The sequence below is a fragment of the Bidens hawaiensis genome, unplaced genomic scaffold (genome assembly GCF_021521415.1).
Source record: "Bidens hawaiensis isolate Kalapana, Puna unplaced genomic scaffold, B.hawaiensis_p1.1 tig00020436_1, whole genome shotgun sequence".
NCBI lineage: Eukaryota > Viridiplantae > Streptophyta > Magnoliopsida > Asterales > Asteraceae > Bidens > Bidens hawaiensis.
This window is the reverse complement of record NW_027493119.1, coordinates 51,761-67,635: the sequence shown is the minus strand read 5'-3', so window position 1 is coordinate 67,635 and position 15,875 is coordinate 51,761. Positions and strand designations below refer to the sequence as shown.

Here is a 15,875-nt window from a genome sequence, read left to right as displayed (position 1 = left end):
GTGTTTATGGGTTATTCTTAATTGTGTTTGGTCTAAGTAACCAAAATATTAACTAGACTCTTATTATACTATACGTCCCTCTTTGACATGACTTAATATGCAACATAATTAATTTGGAAGATAACACATATAAGAAGAGACAACAAATCAAGACATCTGATATTAACATGTTTGGAAATTATCTACCAACCTTGCTTTGCATGTCCTAACAGATTAACACAAAAATGAAAACAAAACATAAATCAAAATATATCACAGTTTTCAACGTTAATATCTTTGCGCCAACCATTCATTGTTAAGCAATCAAATCTCAGATGATACAACAGTTCCTCCCATCTCCAGTGGTTTTAGAATACAGTATTTGAAATGTAGAATCGGTTTTTCTTGCTAAAACCCGATCTTCTTGGAAACTTTATCAGGAAGATTAGCAATCACAAAACCAGCAAATACCTGTCAAATAGTCAGAAAGTTTGACATCAAAAGTCAAAATTCTACCTAAAGTACCATGAAATCCATTATTTAAAGAGCTTAAATAATCAACAGCTAATGAATATTACCTGAACAGAACCAAGAATGTAAATGGCGGAATAATGGCGGCCATGGATCATCATATCTGCCACCATTGCAAGCGGGATAGTCAACGACATGCCCAAGGTGGCAACCAATGGAGTCGTCCAAACAACACATAATGCCCTACAAACACAAAATTAAATTATCTCAAACTGATGATATTAATCGACAAAAAAAAGCCATATAATTTATAACATACCAAAAGTAATCTGAAAGAACACTTCCAACAAGCCCATTGGCAATAACTACTTCATCCATTTTAGCTGAGTGAGGAATCTTGAACTTCGGTTCAATCCCTAACGCTGTTAGGGGCCAAACTGAAATAACAAAACAAAATCCCCATGATAATTATATAAATAAAATCCCACAATAAATATATATATATATATATATATTTTTTTTGCTAAGAATTAGAAGTGCAGCCTTACCAAGCCACCATAGAGCCACGAGAGTAAATAAACCAATATATCCAAACAACTTTTGCACATCTACGCGCTCTCCTTCCTCCCCGGAAAACTTCTTAAGAAGCACTGAAATAGGGCTCATAAATTTGTTGTTCACTTAATAATAATAATAAAAAGTTGAAAAAGATGGTACTAACCGGTAAAAAGCCCATATGACATAGCTGAGCAAAGCCCGAACAGATCGCCAACATAAGAGTGGTCACCATTTCTAAGAGAAACAAAAATTTCAACTATATGTCAGTCAATGCCCTGAAACATTCCATAAATTGATGAAAACCCTAATTTGTATCACACAATGTATATATACACACACACAGAACAAAACCCTAACCCTAAAACATCTAACAGTTACGAAGTGATCGAACACGGACTTACGAAGAGGAAGTTGTGGTTACTTCATCTGCAGCCCAAGTTTTCCCCATAGTGGTCATTGCAACACCCGCCATGCTGACAAAAACCGCAACGACTTTCGTCGCATTTAACGAATCTTGGCCCAAAAACGCACCAATGAACAGTGTAAACAGCCCTGAAGTTGATGACAGCACTGTCGTACTAGCAACACTTGTACGTGCAAGTGCAGCATTCGATAAATACTGGTCACATAACAATTTCAAAAATGAGTTTGATGAGAAATGACACATTTACCCCTAACAAACTGCATAACCATGAATAGTTAGTTACCTCTGTGACAAACCAAATAGGCGCAATATAGAATCCATAAGTGGCAACCTCGCGTGTTGTAACCTCATGTTTTAATGACAAATTATCATTTTTGATTTTTGGGACTAACACGTTTCCTTCTTCTTGGTTAGATATGTCTTGATCGCTACCTTTTCGACTTATTGATGACCCTTCGACTTCCATTTCAAAGATTGTGGGCCCACCAATGTACTTAAGAGGGGAGTTCAAACCAACCGAGGGTTGATTTTTTCCTTTCTTGATTAACTTGTAAATCCAATCTTTAATGAACGCGATGGGGAGGTAAATTACCATCAAAGAAGCTCCAAGATATGTCACCGCAAATGGTTGTTTATAGTCTGTGAAAATACCCTGTTTATAATGTATAAAAATAATCAGAACTTGTTTTGTGAAAAATAATCACTTTATTGGTACTACAATGTTAGGTAAGAGGAACGAAAACCAATCCCATCCGTAACTTATAAGGGCGGGCAAGTGAGCTCGGGGTTCAGTATAAAAAATGATATGTAACTTAATATAGCAAAACAATCCCACACAACAAGGCAAAGAAGAGTGCTAGCGCCACAAACTGAGCTTGGTAGTGTCAAGGTAAATGTATATCTATCATAAACTGATTTGCGTCAATTGATATTCGAGTAAAAGAAAAAAGGCAATTGTTAAACCAAACAGAAAGGTTGAATTCCCTAATTACTAGAGTACATGTTAAATAAATACCCTATTCCTACTACCAATAATCTTGAAAATTGCCCATGTATGTTTATTGTGATCTAACCCAGAAAGAACATAAGAAAACAATTTGTCATAAATATCAGATCCAACCAAAATGAAGTTTGACCTGTGTGACTTCTGCAGAGAAAACCCAAATGACAACAACAGTTCCAATCATAAGCAACCCAGCTTGATACCTCCACCCCATCAAACAAAGATCTATGATCACCGACTTGGATAATAAATGAATGATGTGTCAAATGGGTTTTCTTCCTGATCTGAGCTTGTGTAATTCTTGGAGATTAGCTAGCTAGCGGCAGTTAAAAGAAACAAGAATACTTTCTGGATGGATGGATGTCTTCACCCTTTCTTCGTAATGGGAAGACGTGTTTTGGTTATTTATTTTTGTATAACCCCAAAAGGTTGGGGTTGTTCCACCTCATGACAAAATGAGGCAGTTCAGGAATATCGCATTATATCATTTTTATTTTTTGTTTTGTTTTTTTTTTATTCTTTGTTGATTATCAAGATTTACAATTTGTTGCTTCAAAATAAGAAATTACACAAATTGGTTTAAAATTTTATCATTTTATCAAAAGAGTTGGAACAAATTGTGTTTAAACGAGGACATTGGACTCCACTATATCAAAATTGGTTATTAGTACTCTCAGATCTTGATCTTACATGTCGATATCCTTGTTCGAAGCCTTCTCTATGTCAAAGATAATAGTTCTATCTCTTTGTTGACCTGGTTTTATTGCTTTAGTTTGGTGATTTCTACTTTAGGCTTGAGTTTCTATTTTGACAACACTTACAACTACAACAACTTACCATCCTCACTTGAAACGTCTTTCTCATCTCCACTTGACATTTCAACACTCTTCTTCTTATCATAATTGTTTGATTCTCTTTCATTAGAGAAATCAGACTTTGTTTTACTGAAGTTTGTTTCTGAAAGAACAAACTCGCCATATTTATCTACAATCACATTATCATACTTCTTCACAAATTCTGCTTTGTTTTCAAATACCGTCATAAATTGATTCAAGTAAGCCTCTCTCTTTTCCTTGTCAACTTTTAGAGAATAATTATCATTAAATGGAGGCACCTCCTTCATTTTTCCAATTATGTTTCCTATTGAAACAAGATTCTTTAAGAAATCAACTTTTGTTCTATGAACATTTTCTTCAAGCCATCAACCTCAACCATGTATCTTGATTGAAGTCTTAACCCTTCAATGCAATCATCTTCAACGTTTTTAATTTGTTTCCCATAAGTCTACTCACTCTCTTCATACACTTTAGTAATTCTGTCATTTTTACTTATATCTGCCTTCAAACTTCCATTCTCCTTTCTCAAATCATCAATTAATGTATTTAAATCAGAAGGAGAAGGATCATAAGATACCTTTGATGAAGAAGATTCTGCTTCATTCTTGATGTTAGCCATAAGAGCAACATTAGCTCTAGCAATGGCTTTTGTATGGTTACTCCAATCAAAATCACCATCTTGTTGTTCAGGAGTAATCGCCACATTGCCTTGGTCTCTTTGGGGTTGTTGATTGACATTTTGGGCTTGGCCTTAATTATTTCTTGGAGGATTTTGTGGTGCTTGATTTCTCTGTGGAGCAAAGTTGTGTTGTGGTTATCGAGGAACTTGTTGGTTGTTGTTTTGTTGTGGTTAGAAGTTATTTTGAGGATAGTTTTGTCCAGCTTTAAGATATGGATTTTGATTATGTTGATGACTCTGGTTTCTTTGGGCATTGAAGTTGTTTTTAGTTTTGATTGTTATAAGACTGGTTTTGATTCATCTGATTTTGATTATTGAATTGCTTTGGGAAATTGTATTCTCTAGCAAAATGGCATGCCTATTGATAGTTGTAACAAACAACCTTGTATTTATCAAATACAATTTTATCACTAGGTCCTACAAAATTTGACCTTCTAGTCATGTTATAAAAAAATTTTGTACTTAATGCAAGAATGGTTGCCTGCCATTTAATGTCCATATTTTCTAAATCATCACAATCAATTTGCACAAGGTAATATTGAATGACACTTGTATGAATCATGTTCTTAGCAAAAAATGCATTGTATGATTACGTGAACATGGAAAACAATGCTTGATATGCAGGACTCTGTTGATTGAGCTTGAACACTTGGTATAGAAACTGGTTCTACATCTTCAATCATTTTCACACTAAATCTGGATTGATTTGTGCTTGGATAAGGAGCAGATGCAACTAGAAAGATTTTGGGTGATTTAATAAACTCAAAAGGTTCCTCAATGATTGGAATTTGTTTTTGAGATCTCACATTCATGCTTCCCACTGGAGTGATTAAGGCATTGGTCATAGGAAAATTTGGCTTGTCTTCGTTGATCATATTGTCTCAATCAGTGGCGAAGCTTGGGCTTAGTCACGAAGGTGACCGAAGTCACGAACTAAAAAAATTCCGGGTTGACAATTCGGTTCTAGCTTGATTGAGCTTGAACACTTGGTGTAAATACTGGTTCTACATCTTAATCATTTGCACACTAAATATGGATTGATTTATGCTTGGATAAGGAGCAGATGCAACTGGAAAGATTTTGGGTGATTTAACAAACTCAAAAGGTTCCTCAATGATTGGAATTTGTTTTTGAGATCTCACATTCATGCTTCCCACTGGAGTGATTAAGGTATTGGTCATAGGAAAACTTGGCTTGTCTTCCTTGATCATATTGTCTCAATCAGTGGCGAAGCTTGGGCTTAGTCACGAAGGTGACCGAAGTCACGGACTCAAAAAATTTCGGGTCGACGATTCGGTTCGTGTCAGTGATTCGGGTCGGGTCGGATCAAAGAATATTACATTTATATATCTAATTTATCTTCATTTATTCAAACGATTGTTCTTACAATAAAAAATAAAAAAAAATTTTAACCAACAAAGACCTAATATATTCATGATAATGCGAGTGGAAGGGTGAGTAGGGATAAGCAAATTCGGTATTGGTACCAATACCGGTACCGAAATCGGTACTGATTTAGTACCGTCGGTACCGAATAGGTACCAAAGTTTTGAGTTTTAGTACTAGTAATTTCCAAATATTTCCTTCAATACCGGTACCGAACCGAATATTTTTGTATCGGTACCAGTACCAAAAATTTGTGATTTTTGGGATCAGGATTTCGGTATCGGTACCGGTACGGTACCGATATCATCCCTAAGGGTAAATACCTAGAAGAAGAACTTCAAAGACCTAAACTATTTACATAAAAAAAATCTTTTACTATTCGACTACTATTTTGTAACTTTTGTTTATAAATACTGCGAGGTTTTATAAAAAAAATCAGTGGTGACCAGTAGCAATTTGGAAAAATACATCGGGGGTGACCGCGCTTAATAACTATAAAAAAATTACGAAAAAATCGCAAAATTTACCCTACTAACGAAGAAAACGGCAGTGACCGGGCCACCTGTGTCCCCATAGAGCTGTACCCCTGGTCTCAATCGTTTTGATCCCAGCAGCTTGAAGAAAGGCAATAACTGTATCCAGTTTCATTGTTGGAAAACTGGTTTTCTCTTTGATAAATTTTGTTGTAGTGTACCATTCTCCAAATAATGAAGAAAGCAATTTCTTGTTAAGATATTATCAGTAATTTGCATATCAGTTGTTCTGATCTCATTAACAATTGCCACAAACCTCTATAATACTGAGATTAATCTATCACCAAGTTTGAACTTTAACCTATCAATTTGTTGCTTGAGTTTGTTGAGTCAAGATTTGACACAAAACTGATCAGATGGAAGATTGGAATCTTCTCAAACTCCTCAGAATTCGCTAAGTATGGATCCGGGTACACCTCAGACCTCCGAGCATGCTTTTACTTAGCCGGGTACGATATTTTGTCTATCGGGCAGAGTTATCTTCACTAAGTCTCCTTTAGTAAATATCCGAGCAGGGTTTGCAAACTAGTGCATTACCGGGTATGGTTCACTAGTATATGCAAGTCCGAGCAAGGATCACTTTATCAAGCAGGATTGTTCTTCTTAGCCAAGTAAAGTTCACTTCCGAGTAAGCTTTAGGCTAACCAAGCTCATGAAGCCAAGAAATTGGAAGACCGGGCAAGGTATTCATTAATAAGTATGGTCCAGGTAGGCTTGATGTTCTAATGATATATCTCAAGTATCATCGGGCAAGGTTCAACTTAAGCAAGGAACAATGCAACCGAGCACACTTTGCTAATAAGTTATTTTCTAACAAAGGGTTGAAGGGACCATTGAAGAACAAGGTTGCTCGTAAGGGTTTGTCGGGCAAAGTCTGGCAAAGTCAAGAAGATTGAAGTCTACATGGTGAGTATTTTACTTGGTAAAATACTTTTCAAGTAAAGTCTACCTGGAAACTGATCCCGAGCACACTTCTATGTTACCAAGTTATGAAGGATGGCCGAGCATACTCGGAAAGACAAGATTGATGTAAAGCCTACCCGGAAGACTTGTTTTACACTTATAATATTTCTGAATATGTAATTTGAATATGTATTATCGGATAGGGTTTCTAGAAGGAATGACAGCTGTCCACAGGTGTCAGGCCTATAAATAGAATAATTTAGGGCACACCTAAGAGACACACACAACAAGGCAGACAGTCACATAGTCACATTTATTAAGAAAGAATATTATGTGTGACGGCTGAAACCTTCCTTATCAAGAAACCCTAAAATGATTATCCACTTTGTATGATTCATTTATATAAATGGAAATCTTTTGAGTAAATCTTGTTTGTGTTGATTACCTTTGAATACTGTTTAAGCAACCATATGTTTGTTATTGATTCCGCCTTTAACAAACGGTGAACTTTCTAAATATAGCAACCCGTCATTAACTCCCTTGTCAACACATCTATTTGTGTGAGTTATGACATGATTAGAGTAAGATCCAGCTGAAATCGGGGACCTGACAAGTGGTATCAGAGCTTGTTGCTGCTATTTTGGAAAGATTCTTGTTGCTGATTGAAGATTTGAAGAAAGATGACGTAAGCAGACCACTGTTTCATTGATTTGTGACGTCAGCAGCTCTGTTTTTCATTTTTCTTCCAGATCAACAATATACCGGTGTTTTCTCTTCCTTATTTCAATTAAAGCTTTAATCTTTATATCTAAATCTTGCTCTAATCATATCAGACACATCAGATTTGAACAACCTGTTTTCAGATTTGATTATTTTTAAAACTTTGATTTTTACTAAGAAACTGATTTTTTTTAAGTCTTTGAAAATGTCTGGATATGAGGAACAAGAGGTGTCTACTAACAAGATACCAAGATTGCGTGGACAGGAAAACTTTACCAAGTGGAAAGTGCTTTTTGAAGCAGCAGTGTGCTACAATGATGTTGATATGTGGAACTCCATCATGAATGGTCCACAAGCTGCAGCTGAAGAAGGTGCAAATACAGTTGGAACTGCAGCTCTAAGAGAAAGAATGAGAAAGGTGGATGACAGGGCCTTAGTTATGATTAAGCTAGGACTGTCTTGGGAGATTTTAACCAAGGTGGCACATCACACAACTGCCAAGCAAATGTATGATGCCATCCTTGAGATGTATGAAGGGAATACTGAGCTGAAGAACATAAAGAAGCAAAGATTGAAGCAACAGTTGGAAAGGTTCAAGTATAAGGAAGGAGAAAGGTTGAAATCAATACTAGAACGCTTTCTAGGTATTGTGAATGATTTGAGGACAACTGATTATGTCATGAGTGACTTTGATTTAAACACAAAGTTACTCAACTCAATGCCAAAAGAATGGTATACTGCTTGAAAGTTCATCCTTCAGAAGCATAATTTCAATGACTTGAAATTGGATGATGTGATATGCTTCCTTCAGGCTGCAGAACTGGAGATGATAGAGAATGAAATGATTAAAGAAGAAAGACCCTGCTTCAATGTTTCAAATGCATTGATTGCACCCATGGGAAATTTGACTACCAAGAATCAACAACAAATTCCCATTATTGAAGAACCAGTTGAGCACAATGTTGATACTCCAAAGTCTTTTATTGGTGGTAGCAAAAGTAATCAAGGAAATCAGCAGAGATTCAACGTGCAACTGATTGATGACACTGATACTGCCTCAATGGCAAATGGGAATGTACCTCACTCTAGTGGTGGAAATGGTCAAAGAAATGAAACACAGGCATTGCTGTCTATGTTTACTGATTCATATAACGCATTTGTTGCAAAGAATCTAATTCACACAAGTGTGGTACAAGATGATTTAGAGCAAATTGATGCAGATGATTTAGAAGACATGGATTTGAAGTGGCAAGCTGCCATGTTAGCTTTGAGAAGTAAGAGGTTGTATAATAGAACTGGTAGATCTCTGGTTTCTGGTCCTAATGAGAGGATTGGATTTGACAAGTCAAAGGCAATCTGCTACAATTGCCAACAGCCAGGACATTTTGCAAGAGAATGCAACTTGCCAAGGAATTATCAGATGAATCAATTCCAAAATCAACAACCAAGAGGTCAGCAGCAATACCAGCAGAATCAGCAAAGAAACAATAACCAATACTTCAACAACAACTTCAATCCCAACAACAATTACAATCCCAACTTCAACAACTTTCAGCCTCAAATGAATAATCTTAATCAAGGGGTGCATCAGAATCAAGGTTTTCAAATGAACAATAATCAGAACCTTCAAGTAGTTCAAAATGTTCCAAACAACACTGTTCCAGCCAACCAAAATCAACAAAGAAACCAAGGAAATGTGGCAGTTACTACACAACATGAAGGTAACTTTGATTGGAGCAATCATGAAGAAGACATTGCAGATGATATCAAGAGAGCAAATGTGGTATTCATGGCTATAATTGAGAAAGAAACTGCATCTTCATCTCTGGTACAATCTGCTCCTACTATTGATTTAAATGAACTTATCAATGAATTGAAAACAAAAGTAGGCAAGCTGGAAAGTGAGTGTTTTAGGAAACAAAGTATCATCAATACATATGAGGCAAGTGAAATGATAAGTGAGGAAAGAATGAAAAGTTTGGAAGAGGACTGTATAAACAGCTACAAAGCTCAGAAAAGATTCACAACTGAAATAGATGGGTTGAAGAAAATGGTAATAGAAGAAAATGTACAGAACACAAAACTACAAGCTGATAATGAATTTTTGAAGAACTTGATCTCCACTGGAAACATCTATGGAATTTTAAATCAAGTTAAGGAAGAAGACAAGTACAAAGCAGTACCACCACCATTCAACAACAACTTTATGCCAAAAGTTGATAAAGAGAAAAGAAATGCATATCTACAACAATTCATAGATGTTTTTCAAGATAAAGAAGAACTTGTAGATTTGTATAAGAATGTTGAGGAGAGTGAAGAAGGAGAGTTTGTTGTGAAGAAAGAATTGAAAGAAGAAAAGTCAACTGGAGTTCAAGTCTCTGAAGATGACCTTTAGTCAATTGATTTGGATCAAGATGACTTGAGTGATCAAATTACTGAAGAGGAAATCAAAGCTGCTGAAAGAGGAAGAAAATACAAGAAACCAGAGTCTGTTGATCAACTTCCAAAGTATCCACCAGTCCCACCAAGAATGAAGAAACAAAATGATAAGATGAAAAGAGAACAAGTATCTTTTGACATTTGTGAAAAGAAGAAGATAAGCTACAATGCAGTCAGGCCACCAAGCAAGGCTGTGTTGGAAAGGATAAAGCAAAACAAAAAGAAGAGAATAACTGAAGAAGTTGAATCAGAAAACTTTATCCCAGTTTATCCAGTCTTCTCTAGTCATGAAGTACTGGATGTTGGAGAAGTAGAAACTATGGAAGAATATGAAAAGAGACAGTCAAGGGTTAGAGAAAGCAGTGATGAAGAACCTATGATTATGGAAAAGGTTATCTTTGTCAAAAGCAAAATTGACAGACAGGATATCAAGATTGAGGAGTTTGTGCCTTTTTCAATTGATTTTGATGGTTTAAAGAATCAGAAGACTCTAGGAATCAAGACACCTAAGCCAAGTGAAAGGTTCAAGAAACCAAAAGAACATGAAAAATTTAAAGGCAAGGTATGGTGCAAGAAGTGTGATGAATATGGTCATCACACAGACTCATGCAATGAGAGATTGAAATTTCAACCATTTCATGTCCTAGATGGAACAAAGTATGGTCAAGACTTTGTCCTGTACAAACAGAAGTATGATGTATATCTCGGAAAAGGAAAGGTGTGTGGAAATGAAACCATGAACAGAGAAGAAAAGAAATCTGAAAAGGAGACAAAGATTGAGAAGAAAGCTGAAGTAAAAACAAAGAAGCAAGTGACAGAATCAACAAGGAAAAGTAAATCTCCTAAGAAGCATGAGAAATTGACCAAAAAGAACTATCAGCCATTGAGAATCAAACAAGATACTCAATCAGTCAAATATGATGAATCTCAAGAATCATCAAGCAGTGAGAAGACAAGAAGAAAAGGTGCATATCCTAGAAAGAAACCAACAGAACTCACTGGTGATGAGAAGTTTTTGCTAAAACGTGGATATGAACCACATTGTTTCCTTTGGAAACCCAAGACTGAAACTAAAGTTAAGATAGTTGCTGATGTGAGAGACAACTCTGAAAATAAAGATTATGTGATCAAAGAGTATAACACTGACTCAGCTGAATTACAGACCTCAACTTCACTTGTTAAAACCCCAAGAGAGTGTGGTTATGAAACTAATAATTCAGACAACTTAGAAGTCACTCATGAAGATCCAGAACCAACAACACTCACTTCCCAAGCTGTCAAAGAAACTGAAATTGATGAGTTGCAAGCTGTAGAAGCTTGCACTTCATCACTCAACTAATCAAACTCTTTCTTTTGTGTAGGAACAGTCCACTCCTCTAAATGAAATATGGTATATGGATAGTGGTTATTCTAGGCACATGACTTGTGACAAAAGATCACTTGTTAATTATGAAGAAAAGTATGAAGGACCTGTAGCATTTGGGAGTGATGAAAATGGTGGAAAGATTGTGGGGAAAGGAATCTTAACAAATGGAAAGGTTTATTTTGATAATGTGTTTCATGTTGAAGGTCTTCAGTATAATCTACTGAGTATATCACAAATGTGTGATAAGGGATACAAAGTCAGTTTTGATGATTCCCACTGTTTCATCTTAAAACCTGAGTTTGTCATTCCACCTGAAATGATTATGATGATGGCACCAAGAAATGGCAACTTGTATGAACTGAATATGAAAGAAGCTGTTTCAAGAGGGGGTGAATGTTTTGTTTCCAAAGCCACTGAAAATGAGTCCAAATTGTGGCATAGGAAACTGTGTCATGTGAACTTAAAGAACATGAATAGACTTGTCAAAGGTGAGCATGTCATAGGCTTACCTACAAGAGAGTTCAAACTAGAAGATCATTGTAATTCATGTCAAAAGGGAAAAAAGCACAAATCTACTCATAAGCCTAAGCTCATCAATTCAATTGATCAAATACTTGAATTACTTCACATGGATATTTTTGGTCCTGTGAGTGTGCCAAGTATAGGAAAGAAAAGATACTGTCTTGTGATCATTGATGACTATTCAAGATACACTTGGGTTTATTTCCTAAGTACCAAAGATGAGACTGCAGAGTTGATTAAGGGTTGTGTTACAATGATTGAGAACAAGTTGAATAAGAAGGTTAAAATGATGAGAAGTGACAATGGTACTGAGTTCAAGAATGGAGTTATGCAAGAATTTTGTACAGAAAAGGGAATACTTCAACAATTCTCAGCTCCTAGAACTCCTGAACAAAATGGTGTTGCAGAAAGATGAAATAGAACTTTAATTGAGGCTGCAAGAACCATGTTAGCAGATGCTAATCTGCCTGTTACTTTTTGGGCTGAAGCAATAAACACTGCTTGCTATGTTCAGAACAGTGTGCTTGTAAACAAAAGGTATAAAAAGACTCCATATGAAATATTCCACAACAGAAAGCCTTATATCAAGTTTTTCAAGACCTTTGGATGTAAATGTTTTCTTTTAAACAATAGAGATTATTTGAACAAGTTTCAAAAGGAATATACCTTTGTGAAGAATTCCTCAAATGATATTGTTGAACAAGCTCAAGAAGATAATCAAGATGTTCAGAATGATCAAGTTCAGAGTGAGGAAGAATCAAGCAACCAAGCAAGTGAAGAAGAAGCTGCATCTACTGCAAGATTTCAACATTTATTTGAAAGCTTAAATATTGAAAACAATGGTGCATCTACTTCAGGACAACATAATGATGAAGCACCAGAATTTCATGATGCAGAGACTGATTTGTTCATTGAAGAACAAGAACTCAATGAGTCAAATCTTGACACAACTGTGTCTACAGATATGATTGTTCAAACTCCTTATGTGGAAAAGAATCATCCTTCTAAAAACATCATTGGAGATTTGCATGAAAGAGTTACAAAAAGTCACTCAGAATTTGCAAACATCTGTCTTTACTCCTGTTTTCTATCCCAAATAGAACCTAAGAATATTGCTCAAGCACTGAAAGACAATAGTTGGGTGGAAGCCATGCAGGAAGAATTGGCACAGTTTAGAGATCTACATGTGTGGGATCTTGTTTATAAGCCATTTGACAGATATGCAATAGGAACCAAATGGGTTTTTAGGAACAAAAGGGATGAGAGGGGTTTGGTGATTAAGAACAAAGCTAGACTTGTGGCTCTAGGATGTCTTCAAGAGGAAGGAATAGACTTTGAGGAAGTCTTTGCTCCTGTAGCAAGACTTGAAGCTATCAGGATCTTTCTTGCATATGCTGCCTCAAAGAACATTAAGGTGTTCCAGCTTGATGTTAAATCTGCATTCCTAAATGGAAAAATAGATGAAGAGGTGTATGTAGCTCAACCTCCAAGTTTTGAGGATCCTTTGTATCCAAACAGGGTGTATAAGCTAAACAAAGCCCTTTATGAATTGCATCAGGCTCCTAGAGCATGGTATGATGAGCTGTCAAATCATCTTATTGAAAATGGTTTCAAAAGAGGAGCCATTGACAAGACACTCTTCTACAAAGGAAAGGGATCAGACTTGCTTCTATTACAAGTGTATGTTGATGATATCATCTTTGGTTCCACAAATGAACAAATGTGTATGGAGTTTGAAGGGGTAATGAAGTCCAAATACAACATGAGTTCAATGGGAGAAATGAACTTCTTTCTTGGATTACAAGTTCAACAAAAAGCTGAAGGGATCTTCATTCATCAAAATAAGTATGTGCAGGACATCTTGAACAAGTTCAACTGTCATGAGTACAAAACTGCCTCAACTCCACTGGATACCAAGGAAAAGATGATTGCAGATGAAAAGGGGGAGCCTGTAGATGAACATGAATACAGAGAAAAAATTGGATCTCTGATGTATCTGACTGCTACAAGACCAGATATCATGTTTGTTGTATGTGTGTGTTCAAGATCCCAGTCAAGTCCAAGAGTCTCCCACATGAATGCTGTTAAAAGAATATTCAGATATTTGAAGGGAAGACCAGATTTGGGAAATTGGTATCCAAAGAATCAATCATTTGATCTGATTGCCTACACAGACAGTGATTATGATGGCTGCAATATGAGCATAAAGTCAACATCAGGAGGATGTCAATTCTTGGGAGAAAGGCTAGTGTCATAGCAATGCAAGAAGCAAACAACTGTCTTAATCTCAACTGCAGAAGCTGAATATGTTGCTGCATCTGCTTGCTGTGCACAAGTTCTATGGATTCAGAACTAGATGCTGGACTATGGTTTGAATTTTCTGAACACCCCTATTCTTATTGATAATACTGCTGCATATTTTACTATTAAGAATCCAGTTCAACATTCTAAGACTAAGCACATTGAGATCAGACATCATTTCATCAGAGATTGTAGTGAAAAAGGTTTGATTGAAATGCAAAGAGTTGATACAAGTGACAATTTGGCTGACCTATTCACCAAACCACTTGATAGAAACAGGTTCAACTTTCTTTTGAAAGCCCTGGGAATGATCAACTCTGATGAAATCTGATTAAGGATGTGTGCTTGGTTGTTTACCTCTATGTTCTAAATGATTACTTTGTTTAGAGGTTTCACAAAATGAATGTTACGTGAATAAGCTTGAGTATGTTAATGAATATATTGATTGAATATACTTGAGTATGTTACTGAATATGTTGACTGATATGTGCTTTGACTGATTAATGTATGCAAAAATGACATATGTGATTTGACTAATGTGTTTGCATGTTTATCAGTGAATGTGTATTTGTGATGTTAAGATGAGTAGTCATGCTATGAATTACTTGTTAAATGCTTATCTGACAACACTGCTTAATTGCTTGAATATGTGTTTTATATGATCTTCTAATGTTGTTATGATGGAATAGACTTTGAATGTGTGTACTGTCTATCTGTCTTGATGATGTTATGTTTGATTAAGATTTGATCATGTGCCGCAACTGTTTACGTCAAAATGTGTTTTATGACAAAATTAAGTGATAAAATGAATTTTCTAATGAATTTTGCATAAATACTATATTTTGAACCAAAACATGAGCAAGTTGTCAATGGTGCAGAGACATGATAAGATTATTCAGTTCAAGCTTTAAAAAAGCTTAAAAGAAGGATTTTTCAATGAAAAGTATCAGGTAGTTATCTTTGCTGAAAATTATGTCATTTGCCCAGTTGGAAGGACATACACCTGTGTTTGTTTGGTCCTGCAATCTGCAAAGATTAAAAGGATAGCCATTAACCAGAAAACTGAAAGCATTTGGGGCAATTGTAACTTGTTTCTTATTCCTTCACTTAAAATTATGTCAATAGCCCTGACTTTGAAAGGACATATATTCACATGTATGTTTGGTCCTATTGACCACTTGTGGTCAAACAGAACAGCCATTTACCTGACAATTAAGAGAAATTGGGGTGCCTGAATATTAAACTGAATATTAATGGGAAATGATAGTACATTGACTACTTAGCCAATCATATGGATTTATTAGGCTAAAAGGGCTCTTAGTACAGTCATTGACATGTATGGTTGCTTTCTCATGATATGTAAAAACTAAGGTGATATAAACTTAAAGAAAATGCTAAAATTTATGTGGAGTTACATTGCTATCTATGCATGTTCCTAGATAAATCTTTTCAAATGATAGGCAAAAAAGTGATTATCCAGTCATACACAAGGTTGTTGGTCTTTGGTTACCCTAAATGAATCATCTTTTAAAGGAATGACAGAGAACTGATGTGAACTACTTTAATTTCAAATGTTTATTCAACATGTTCACAAATTTTTATTGAGAAAATACAAACATGAGGGTTAATTACAGAACTACAAGGGTGGATGCAATCATATAAGTCCTTTAAACATCCTCAATGAAAGGCCTGTAAGACCGACTTGCGTGGCATGTAAGTCCAATGTTCAACCTCACATATGTTTGTAGATTTGAA

General features: G+C 35.7%; 1 protein-coding gene across 1 annotated transcript; it reads right to left on the bottom strand.

The window, feature by feature from the left end:
• Positions 1–232: 232 nt before the first annotated feature.
• Positions 233–2,731, bottom strand: LOC143560744 (putative vacuolar membrane protein YML018C). Its single transcript, XM_077048975.1, has 8 exons — positions 2,569–2,731; positions 1,716–2,084; positions 1,410–1,627; positions 1,172–1,242; positions 999–1,100; positions 770–887; positions 558–693; positions 233–450 (listed from the first exon to the last, which is right to left on the bottom strand). The coding sequence occupies exons 1-8, from the start codon at positions 2,647–2,649 to the stop codon at positions 388–390; spliced, it is 1,158 nt and encodes a 385-aa protein (XP_076905090.1). The 5' UTR covers positions 2,650–2,731; the 3' UTR covers positions 233–387.
• Between the last annotated feature and the right edge of the window lie 13,144 nt (positions 2,732–15,875).